The 12,179-nt window shown below is 39.1% G+C and overlaps 2 protein-coding genes across 3 annotated transcripts; one reads left to right on the top strand and one right to left on the bottom strand.

Moving 5' to 3' along the window:
• The first annotated feature begins 270 nt into the window (after window positions 1–270).
• LOC103338140 (dual specificity protein phosphatase family protein) lies at window positions 271–5,521 on the top strand. Of its 2 annotated transcripts, none has more exons than XM_008241328.2 (11): window positions 271–799; window positions 998–1,075; window positions 1,279–1,421; window positions 1,532–1,736; window positions 1,852–2,028; window positions 2,161–2,321; window positions 2,827–3,901; window positions 4,009–4,155; window positions 4,267–4,494; window positions 4,677–4,834; window positions 4,957–5,521. In XM_008241328.2, the coding sequence occupies exons 1-11, from the start codon at window positions 746–748 to the stop codon at window positions 5,315–5,317; spliced, it is 2,787 nt and encodes a 928-aa protein (XP_008239550.2). In that variant the 5' UTR covers window positions 271–745; the 3' UTR covers window positions 5,318–5,521. The 2 variants fall into 2 exon arrangements, with proteins under 2 accessions (XP_008239550.2, XP_088897593.1); XM_089041467.1 differs by having other exon boundaries at window positions 722–837; window positions 1,537–1,736; window positions 4,957–5,495.
• Window positions 5,522–5,679: 158 nt separating this feature from the next.
• Window positions 5,680–11,529, bottom strand: LOC103338141 (chaperone protein ClpC, chloroplastic). The gene is made up of 10 exons (XM_008241329.3): window positions 11,172–11,529; window positions 9,820–10,398; window positions 9,213–9,328; window positions 9,003–9,125; window positions 8,707–8,892; window positions 8,308–8,523; window positions 7,910–8,127; window positions 7,556–7,631; window positions 7,373–7,462; window positions 5,680–7,139 (listed from the first exon to the last, which is right to left on the bottom strand). Exons 2-10 carry the CDS (start codon window positions 10,382–10,384, stop codon window positions 5,961–5,963), a joined length of 2,769 nt encoding a protein of 922 aa, XP_008239551.1. The 5' UTR covers window positions 10,385–10,398; window positions 11,172–11,529; the 3' UTR covers window positions 5,680–5,960.
• Window positions 11,530–12,179: the final 650 nt, after the last annotated feature.

The following is a 12,179-nucleotide window of genomic DNA, read 5'->3' as shown; positions in this document are numbered from 1 at the left end:
GTTTAATTAACATTAATCATCTGTCCAAACTTGTTTATTGGGTAACCATTTTTCTTTCTTCTTGCTTGGTCCCAGGACCACCCCACCACTTCAATGACAAGTTTTCCTCAGAAAATTAAACTCATTTCCTTTTCAATTAGTGCTTCCCAAAAAGAAAAGACCCGTTGGAGATCTAGACAAACAAAGTACACATAATAATTAAATTATCAAACAATCAGTGGATCTCTTCAGGAAAAAAATATATATATAATATCGGTGGGTCTCAAGCGTTATACAATTATTATATACTTATATAAACAGAGTCTGATTAAACAAAAGAAAGCCAAAGCAAAAGAGAGTGATTCTCATCATCATCATCATAGCTTGAATTGAAGCAACAACAACAACAACCAATTCCCAAAGCCCCATCTTACAGTTTCAGACCAAAAACCAGCAACCTCCATTTCATAACAAGTTTTAAGCCAAAAAAAGACCCCCACTTGCCTACCTACCCACCACTATATCTCTACACCGTATAGTTTTCAGTTTTCAAAAGAGAAAAACTGAATAGGCGCCAACTTCCAACTATCTCGCACTTTCTTTGTTCCTTAAAAAAGTGAACTGCTTTTTATATTTTTGAGTTTATATACTTAGCCTGTACAGTTCTCTCTCTCCCTCCATCTGGCTTCAAGGACAGACAGAGAGTGGTACCCTCCGATTATTTTTATTTTTCTAAAGAAACCCCAACATCCCAAAAATAAACATTATGGCAAAAGAGCAAAGCCAGGAGCCTGCCATCATCAACCCTCTGCAGGTCCAGGTATTGTCCTCCGTTCCCTTTAATTGTTTTTCTTTTTTGTTTAAACCCAAATAATTAAAATCTTGTGCATTTTTCATCTTTTGGGATCTGGGTTTTCTTTGCATTACATAAATTAAGCTGCTTTTATTGACTTTTTAACAAGTGAAACAGATTGGGATTTTCTGATTTCATATTGTTGATTATATGTTGAAATTGCAGGGCAAAGGGGAAGACAAGGAGTTGGACCCTGGATCTGACGAGCCTGAGGCCCCTTTGCCTCTCACAGTCACTTCCCGGGTTAGTAACTTTTATATGATATTGATTCTTTCTTTAAAACCAGAAAGAGGAAAGAACAAACGGGCATTATGTTTTTGTATAGTTAGGTTCCTTGGAATGCGGGTGTCTTGTATTAATTTTCCACAGAAAGACAGATAGTGACTGTATTTTTTAAGACAAACAAAGATGAAACTAAACATGGATAGGGTGTATTGGCAATGCAGGTCTTGTATATGTTGGGTGATATTGCCGCAGGGCCTGCGTATAGAATCACGCAATGGCTGGAATTGGTTCGTAAGCGGAGTTCCCGATATCATTCCTCTGGCTTCCCCCACAGCCTTCCGAGGTTTAACAGTATGCCTTTTAGGTTTGTTTCAACTTTTTGTTATCTTGTTTTTATGTGCATTGAAATGTGGTTAAATCTCTGAAAGAGGAAATTTTCGATGTTGCATTGTAGTCATCATGGTTGCTATTCAGTGCAGGAGAATCTGTTGGTGACTGGGCAGATCATCTGCCTACCGACCAAAGCACAGAAGTCAATCTCTGGGAAAGACTTGGTAAAGCTGCTACATTGGACATTGAGTCAAGTTCTTTCTCCTGGGATAGGCTTTCTTCGCTTCATCACACTGAACATAGTAGTAGCAATGACAATTCTGAGGATGAAATGAATAAAGCACTTGAGGTGTGCAATCTCATTTAACTACAGTACATGGAATATCATGCAAAGAAGAAATACATGCATCATTGATTATATTCTTATCTGCTGCCTCGTCATCTCTTCAGTTGTGTGCATATAGGTCACTGTGAATTCGGGGGGAGTTGTCTTCTTTGCCCTATTCAACCAGCCAGGGATTGAAGATGCTTTTCCTAAGGAAGCGGTAGCTGTTATAAAGATATCGTCGTCAAGGATGGCCACACAATCTGAACGTCTTGGTTATGAATTTGCAAAGTGCCTTGGAGTTCGAATTCCACAGGTTGTAACTTGTCACTCCTGAGATCATATTATACCTAGTCCTGTTCGTTAGGCTTTCTAGCGCTTGATGTGGAGTCATTTTCCGCTCTTGCCAACACCATAATATGTATATTTTGTCTGTTGGGTATTGCAGGCCAGAGTCATTCATAATTGTAGCTCGGAGTGGCTCCAGATGAAGGAAGCTGCAGAGAAGGCAAGAGATGTAGCAAGTTCAGAAGGGGATGAATGTGGCGAAATGACATGTTCAGAACTTTTGGAAGCTCTTGAACTTAGCCGATGCCTTTTGCTTATGAGGTCTAACTACAATCTTAGTGTTTCTATTTTTTAATGTAAATGAGTTAATCCTGCAGCATAAAATATACGGGCTTCATTCACCATCTAGTGCCTAATTTTTTTATGGCGTAGGGATAGACTAGTCAATTAACATATCATCTTTTATATGTTATTCTACTATATCGGCCTGCATAAATGATAAGGGTATTTTGCTGGAGCTTATTTGCCTTATCCACTATTGTTGAGAAGTACATGGTCATTTGACTCAGAATTTCTGTAGGTTCACCTACATGCACATGACTAGTTAGAGCATCTAAAGAAGTTTCTATTGATTGCTGGTCATTACACATGAAGTTAAAATGTTACCCTGATATTCTAGAACATGTTCAATGGTCCCTTCCACAATACTCATAATAGCAAATTAATGAGCATGATGTTCCATCATGTGCAGCACTAGAAAATGCTTCCCAGTAGATACTGAATCTTTTATATGGTGTTACTGAAACCAAAACTTTTATCTTTGCAGCTATGTTCATGGATCTCCTTTACTTGAAAGCTCAAATGTATTTGAGTCAAAGGAAAGTGAGGAAAAAACAGCAGCTGCTCTTGGTAGGATCCTGATGTTGGATCTTGTCATCAGAAATGAAGATAGGCTTCCTTGCCGTGAGCTCAGATGGCGTGGAAATTCTGCAAATCTATTGTTGGCTGACAAAACGACTTTTGCAAACATGGACAGATTGGAGGAAGCCTTCGATTCTGCAATCAAGCGATACAAACCAAGAGTGATCAGAGGTCTTCATAAGGATAGAAGGGCAACTTCAGTAGATAGCAAACTGAGTGCCCATAATTCAGGACTGGTATCACAGACCTCTGATCTTTCGGATATTATAGAGTCACCAAGATCCATAAAGAGTCAACTATCAGATGATTCAATTTTATCTGATTTTCCAATTGTGGCTATTGACTCTGGTGTTCCCCGTCGGCCTCCTGCTGGAAAACGTGCAAATGACCAGGAAATTTATCCTAAGCTGGTTGAGTTACTACTCAATAGTTCCGAGTACTCCTCAAATGTGTTACATGACATAACATTAGGGAAACTAGGACGTCCTCCTTTACAAGACATTGATGCATCTGATACACGAGCAGTTTATGAAAGGACTTCAGTTGTTCAAGAGTTCCGTAATGGATTCCGAGCTGCTCTTAGGGATCTACAAGGCTTCCATATATTCTTACTCACGCTTCACCAAAAACTGGAGAACTTGCTACGAATATTTTTTAATATTATAGATAAAATATCTTCAGGGGAGTCTGACAAAGAGGATTTGACAGTTCCTGAGTCGCCCTTGCTTGCTTCTGGAAGTGTTAATTTCCCTTTTTCACCAGGCAAGGACCGGCTTATCAATGAGAACCATCCAGATAGTGATTCTGAATTGCAGAGAACTGCTCCAAGGTCTTCATATTCGGGAAATAAAGAAAGTTCCGACTTGAGCTCTCCCATGTCACGGGATAGTTGGCATGGGAGGTTCTCTAAAGGGAGTGCAGAGCCCCTCCATAGTCTGCGTTTGACAGCAAAGCTCCGGGACTTCCATAAATATGCCAAGGTTAGAAATTTACTTAAACAAAAACTGTGTTATACTGCAGATGATGAAACAGAAAGTCCTTTTTTTAATACATAATTCTTCTTAAACTTTAACATTACAATGCTCAGGTCGATGCGGAATCAAACAAAGAATTGGAACAGTGGAATGAAATGTTAAAGAGCGATGCTATCAAACTCTGCCAGGAGAACAATTTTAATGCTGGGTTTTTTGAGGGTAGTGACAATAACGGTGTTGTTGATGCTTATGAATTGAAGGTAATCTTTGCATTCCACTCTGTGTGTGTGTGTGTGTGTGTCTGTCTGTCTGTCTGTCTGTCTCCTTTCCTTTTCTCTTCCTTTAACCATCATTATATCTACAAATAACAGGTCAGACTTGAGCACATACTTGAGAGGATTGCATTGATATCTGGGGCTGCAAACACAGAGAGGCCATCTCCAATCACAAGTTGCCTGTTCATCGGCGGGGCCCTGGCTGCACGATCTGTATTCACCCTGCAACGCTTAGGAATTACTCATATATTGTGTTTGTGTTCCAATGAAATTGGACAATCAGATTCACAGTTTCCTGATCTATTTGAGTACAAAAACTTTTCTGTGAGTTTTCTTTCTCAAATGTGAACATATTTCATGTATGTTCTTAATGCACGCATCTCCAACCATCTCCATTAAGATGAAAGTCTTTGTTGATCATGGGTCCCCAACTCTCCAAGTATTGTTTTCGTCATATTTTTTGCACCTGCATTGTCCTGATTAAACTACCCATTCCCTTTGAACAGATATGCGACAATGATGATTCAAACATCAGCGGCATCTTTGATGAAGCTATCAGTTTTATTGATCATGTTGAACAAATAGGAGGGAAGGTTCTGGTCCATTGCTTCGAGGGGAGAAGCAGAAGTGCCACGCTGGTGCTTGCATACCTAATGCTCAGAAAGTAAGTAAAATCCACAACCTCTGGCATCAGCCAACCTTGGATATTCTTTTTCTTCTGTGAAATGTGATTTCAACAAGATTACTTTAGGAAATATTTTGGTAACTAATCTTTCTATGGTGCAGGAACCGCACTCTATTAGAAGCATGGAATTCTCTAAAACAAGTTCATCGCCGAGCGCAACCCAATGATGGTTTTGCAAAAGTCCTATTGGATCTGGATAAGAAACTTCATGGGAAAGTTTCCATGGAATGGCAACAGCGGAAGCCGACGATGAAAGTTTGCCCTATCTGTGGGGTGAATGCAGGCCTGAGTAGCAGCTCACTTAAGCTTCATTTGCAGAAATCACACAAGAAACTATCATCAGGTAGTGTGGATAGTGCAATGACAATGGAAATACAAAAGGCTTTGACTGCATTAAAAATGAGTCGAGGTGGAAGCGTCAGCCCTAAACAGAGGCATTCTCATTCAGATGTGGAAGATTAGAGATTTCCAAGCTGCTTTTTTATTTCTATAAGGTGGACTATTAGTTTCATAATGTGGTCGATCAATCTTGTAGATATATAGAGAGATTGTAGAAGTGTCTTGTAATCAAGGAATTGTGCGGTGGGTTTTTGCACATCCGGGCTTCAAGTTTAAATGTATCATAAATAGATTCTCAGAATTTAGAGATATAAAGTTAATTTGCCATGCCCTTTTTTCATGCGTGCATAAATTAACATCAGCAATTCTCTCAAAAATGACTTTGTTAATAACTGATGTTAAACATAGAGCTACTATATGACTAATGAACAGCATAGAACTTAAGAACAACCCAAGGATAAAATTAGAGAGTTAAACAACATGAATGTGTTAAAATTCTTTATTAGAAATACTAGCATTCCCAACACTAATTCCACCACAGGAGGGGTCTAAAAGAAAAAAGTACTAACCCTACCATTTGTGACTGAACTATGCATGCTATTCTTCTGTATAAACTGGTACAGCCTTGAACAGTCAAGTCAACCATTAAACAAACAGCTTTCAATTACCGCTACCAACTAGTCCACAGACTGTTCAATTGCAAAGCGCAAATGAAAAAAATACAAACATATTGGCAAAAGATTAACAAAAGCGGCTATGTTAACTTTCAAACAGGGATTGCCTCGGGCAAAGACTCAGGAGAACCACTGCTACCATTGAGCACAGTCACATTGCCATCAGAATCGACATCCACGATAACCGAGTCGCCTTCTTTGATCTCCCTTGCAAGCATCTTCTCAGCCATGCTGTCCTCCAAAAGTCTCATTATGGCTCTTCTTAGAGGCCTTGCTCCATAACTTGGGTTGTATCCTTCGTCAACCACTCTATCTCTAAACCTCTCTGTCACTTGAAGCTCTATCTCTTTAACCCTCAACCTCTCAAAAACCTCCTTCAGCATTATATCTGCTATTTCCTTTACCTCCAGCTTAGTGAGTTGTCGGAAGACAATCATTTCATCCAACCTATTCAAGAACTCTGGTCTAAAGTACTGTTTTAGTTCCTCTGTCACCAAGCTCTTAATTCTATTGTAACTGCTATCCTTCTCATCGTAATCAAGGTCAAATCCTATACGACGGCCTCCTTTCTCAATTACACTGCTTCCAACATTAGACGTCATTATCAGAAGTGTATTCTTGAAATCCACAGTTCTGCCCTTGCTGTCAGTCAATCTTCCATCCTCAAGTATTTGAAGCATCATGTTGAAGACATCGGGATGAGCCTTCTCAATCTCATCAAAAAGCACCACAGTGTAAGGACGTCGTCGAACGGCTTCAGTCAGCTGACCTCCCTCAGTGTAACCAACATAACCTGGGGGAGAACCAATGAGCTTGGAAACAGTGTGCCTTTCCATGAACTCACTCATATCAAGCCGAATCATGGCTTCTTCAGAACCAAAGTAGTAAGCAGCCAAAGCTTTTGCGAGCTCAGATTTCCCAACACCAGTTGGACCAGAAAAGATGAAACTGGCAATAGGACGATTAGGATTCTTCAGTCCAACACGAGCACGGCGAATAGCACGACTAATAGCCTTGACTGCTTCATCCTGACCAATGACTCGCGTATGGAGGGTCTCTTCCATCTTGAGGAGGCGGTCCGATTCATCAGTTGACACCTTCTCCACTGGAATGCCAGTCCAGGAGGACACAATATGTTGAATATCCACTTCAGTCACGAGAGGACCTACATCTCCTGCCTCACTCTCTGCCTTACTCATCTCCTTGCCTTTATCAACAACAGCTGAGATCTGTGCCGAAAGGTCCTTTTCTCTGTCACGTAATTCCCCAGCCTGTCCAAAATTTTCTGTTGTCAGCTTAATTGATGAAAGCTTTCATACTAACATAAGACATTATTTGACAGTCTACTCATTAACTCTGATATAAATTTCACTCTAGAAAGCACTTGAAATTTTATAAATATTTCTAGCAGCAACTTCTATTGACAACCTTAACATTTGATTTGGTTGTTTAGAAATCTAGCATGCATACCAATGCAAAGCGCTTCAGCAACAGAACTGTGTACCTTTTCAAAGTCTTGGCTTCTAACAGCCTCATCCTTCTCCTTAGTGATCAGCCTCCGTTCTTTCTCAAGCTCTCTAGCTTCTTCAGGTAGCTGCATAGAACATACAGTATTCCACAGTCAACACCAGCAATCCCAGGGATTAAAAAGACAAGTGGCTATCCAAACCAGAAAGTGAGGTCATACCTGTGCATGACGAAGACGAACTCGAGAACCAGCTTCATCAATCAAGTCAATTGCTTTATCAGGCAGAAAGCGATCACTGAAGTATACACAACCATCAATGAGAACAACATTATTCAATTATAACGCATAGGGAAACAGAAAGGTCGCCAGCACCATTACAAAAACAAAAACAAAAAAAAAAAGTAAAAAGTAAATAATTTCCATAAATGGACATCAGCCATTATCCAGAAGAAGGCAAGCAATAACCAAAGGACATTTTCATTCATCAAAACACTACCAACATTTAACCATTTTGAATAAAAATCAGCAGCATCCATCCAGCATTACATTGCATGCAGAAGTAGGGATGCCTACCTGATATACTGGTATGATAGCTGTGCAGCAGATACCAGGGCTTCATCAGTGTAGCGGAGCTTGTGGTGAATCTCGTATCGCTCTCGAAGTCCTCTCAAAATCTGAATGGTTTCATCCACAGTTGGTTCAGGAACTTTGACTGGCTGGAAACGCCTTTCCAAGGCTGGATCTTTCTCTATGTGCTTTCTGTATTCATCGAGAGTTGTGGCACCAATGCACTACACCAATAAAAATTAAACTAACTATTTGGATCCAAATGTAAACAGAAGTAAGCTATTCTAATGTGGCTCCACATATATAATATTTTATAATTTACAATAGCGCAGCCAAATTGATTTAAGTTTATAACAAAAATAGAAACAATGGTTATATTCTTTCTATCACTTTTTCAAAATTACCTGCAGTTCACCTCTTGCAAGAGCCGGTTTTAATATATTTGCGGCATCAATTGCCCCTTCTGCTGCTCCCGCTCCAATTAAAGTGTGCACCTCATCAATAAACAAAATTATCTCGTCACTTTGTTTAATTTCCTCCATGAGCTTCTTTAATCTTTCCTCAAACTCTCCACGGTACTTTGTACCAGCAACAAGAAGACCCATATCCAGTGTTATAACCTAAAGAGTGGCAAGGTGGGGAAAAGTTCAAATGTATTATTGCATTGTTTTCCAAAACGTAACTAGAGGCATTGAAATAGAGGAAACTTTCCAAACAAGGCGATCATATTAAGCCTGGATGTTATGCACACACATAATGTTACATATAATATTGCTGAAAATTACAAATAAACTCCCACGCACCTTCTTTCCCTCTATGGTTTCAGGAACATCACCAGTTGCAATCCGTTGAGCAAGGCCTTCTGCAATTGCAGTCTTCCCAACACCAGGTTCTCCAATAAGGCAGGGATTATTCTTAGTCCGCCTACCCAAAATTTGCACAACACGTTCGATTTGTGGTTGTCTTCCAACAACGGGATCCAACTTACCCTGGGAATTGAAGAAAACATATCTTAAAAACAGGCCTTCAAACAAAGAAAAAAAAATCGGAGCACATGCTACTACATAACATAAGGGATATCGGAAAGTTTCAAACTTACCTCCTCTGCTAGCTTAGTTAAATTGGTCCCATATTCTTCTAGAGTCGGCATCTTATTACCACTGCTTCCTCCTCCAACACCGGCACCAACAGCCTCTGTGCTCTCACCCACCATACGGATAACCTGCCCACACCAACAAAGTTTTTCATGGTTACTTTCTGATGATGAATTTATTCAAGAAGAACAACCAAAGAAGGATGATATGCTTGCCTGTGTGCGAATGTTACTAGGGTCAGCACCTAAATTCTCAAGAACACGAGCTGCTACACCCTCACCCTCCCGAAGTAAGCCCAGAAGCAAGTGCTCGGATCCAATATAGTTATGGCCTGAAATTTATCATTTATTGTTCCTTTAGTTAACACAAAAATGAATGTAAACCATTACAGAGAAGTAAACACTTATCAATTTGCATAGAGATCAAAAAGGGTGACCAAGAAACAGGGAATACATAGGAAAGAAAGAAAAGAGCCTAAATGCACAATGAATTCAAAAGGGGTTGCATGGATTCATCCAGTCAACCAAGTCCATGCTACTAATTTTCAAATGCTTTCATATCTTGCAATGTTTCTTTCAATAACACTACATTTGTCTTCAATTTCATGCATGGACCCTTTAAATATTGGTTAACTCCACAAGGATATTAATGTTTAATACCAAACAGTCCATATACATTGCTACATCTACTAAGGTATACACGTCAGAGTTCCCCCACAAACCCAGTACATAAAAATAAGATGCCTTTGAATGGGAAAATAGATGTTTCTTATTAGATGTTCTCAAGGCATTTAGAGAACAAGAGAAGGAGAAAGAAAGTTACCAAGTTGGCGAGCTTCCTCCAGTGACAGCTCCAAAACTCGCTTCGCACGAGGAGTGAATGGAATTTCAACAGCAACAAATCCACTACCCCTTCCAATTATCTTCTCCACTTCAACACGTGCATCTTTAAGATTAATTCCCATGGACTTAAGAACCTTGGCAGCAATACCAGTTCCTTCACCAATAAGACCCAAAAGTATCTGCTCTGTGCCAACAAAATTGTGACCAAGTCGCCTTGCTTCCTCTTGTGCAAGCATAATTACTTTAATTGCCTTTTCTGTGAAGCGCTCAAACATGGCTTTAGGCACACATCTGCTAGCCTTTCGACGCCGGGAAGTGATTGCAACTCCCATCTTGGAATAAAAGTCTTGCCCAGGTTTCGCCATAATATCTAAAGCATTAACACTACGGAGTCCTGAGAAACTGCTTATTCTCAATCCAGGTGCTCGTAAAGTACAACACATCTTGACTGTCCTTTTGGCATTTCCCGATCCTTTAGATTGACTAAGCCTTCTCCCAGCAACCACACCAGGAATATTAGTTGACTGAACCAGAACTCTAGCCATGATAACTTAGCAGTCTGCATTTGGCAACAATCAAACTTAGATTTAGTTGCCAATTCGAATATTCACAGTGATAAAAAATCAAGAAAAAAAAATTCACCAATAACTTAGCAGTTAGTTTCAATACAAATATCATGGTACTCAAATGTATGCATCAATATTCAACCATCAACAAGTGTACGACTCCCATCAACATAGAACATACAATATAAACTTCCTCAATAATAATTGTAAAAATGTGAAATCCTTTCCCACTCTTATCTCTCGCTATCAAGAAAACATAAATTGTGTTTTTTGCCTCCCAAAACCAGCATAGAAGTGATTAAGCAAGCACAAAAATCAATCCAACAACAGTTAGAAGTAGTTATCCAAGAGCTTATATTGGCAAACTACGTAACAGAGAAAAAGTTCAGAAACAAAGCAACCATTAAATATCAAATAAACTACAAGGCCTAAATAGACCACCAAAAACACAGATTAAACCAGACCAACAAAGCTCAAAGACACAACCTTTAACATTAGATACCCAGATTATAAGGAGCAAAGAGTTAAACGCAAGCTCAAAGTCAAAATAACATATCAATTTTATAAACCCAGCAATCACCACAATAACATCAACAAATTCAAAACTTGAGAATCAATGACAAATTCCATTCGATAAAGGTAAGAACAAACGATTAGAAGGGGGAAAACCCAGAATCCAAAAAGGCAGAAGCAAAAGTAAAAACCCTAACTTTTGTACACAGAAGCAACCAAATCAAAAGCGTAACAAATTGAAATGAAAGCTCACCTAAAACCCCTTATTTGGATAAACTTTCAATTAAATAAAATGAAATTTTCAGAAAGAGAGACAGGGTCTTTCTTCAGAGAGAAGAGAGAGACCCTATTCTTAGTATTCTATGGTCGGCCGAAGAGGAAGAGATAGGTGTGGTCTTAAGAGAAGCTCTCTCTCTCTCTCTCTTTCTTTCTCGCTGTTTCTCTATAAATCGATAAATCGATAAATATATCTCTTACCCTTTTCTCTTCCATATGAGGCTCCATCACCGTTCATGCACCGTCCCGTACATGATAAGCTACACGACACCGCTGCCTACATCCGCGATTGATCAACGGCAATATATTACGACACGTCGTCTAAAGTGTGAGATTATGGCTCCGACTGGACCCACCGGTCTTATCTTTGCCCCGGAGATATTTCGCTGGATGACAATTTTACCCTTACTACGCTGCCTCTTCATTCGCCATAAATATTGCGGGTGCATGAATATGTTATATGAATACGTCTCTATTGTAAGTTGTAACACAGCCGTACACGAGAACAATTGCTCAAATGTTTTTCTTTCTTTCTTTTTTTTTGGGGCAATGTAATTTACACTCCATTTTTTTTTTTAATGTAATATGGTTTTCTTTAATTTTGTTAATATTATGAATTAAGTAGGGAGGTTTACATAAATATTCATTATGTGTCTAAGAGGTTCGAACCTCTGTCCACATGGACGGAGATGGAAGAGCTCGACCAACTAAGCTTTATACCTCATTGACAATATAATTTTCTTTAATAAACATTCAAAATTGAGAAATTTTTTTTTCTTTAAATATAAGCTATAGTCTAAATTACTCTAATTAATCTACAAATAAGGGGGGATTTGAACTTGGATGTAAGGGTATTGGCCACTGTCCTAACTAATTGGATTCAAATTTGAGACATCTTTTAATTTCAAAGAGAAAAAGACCAAATGTCAAGAGTTAGATGGTTTTAGACAAATCCCGTATTCATGTAGGTTGTGACAAATCGATA

The sequence above is a fragment of the Prunus mume genome, linkage group LG7 (assembly GCF_029339155.1).
Source record: "Prunus mume cultivar Tortuosa linkage group LG7, ASM2933915v1, whole genome shotgun sequence".
Classification (NCBI taxonomy): domain Eukaryota; kingdom Viridiplantae; phylum Streptophyta; class Magnoliopsida; order Rosales; family Rosaceae; genus Prunus; species Prunus mume.
This window is presented reverse-complemented; position numbering and strand designations above follow the sequence as displayed.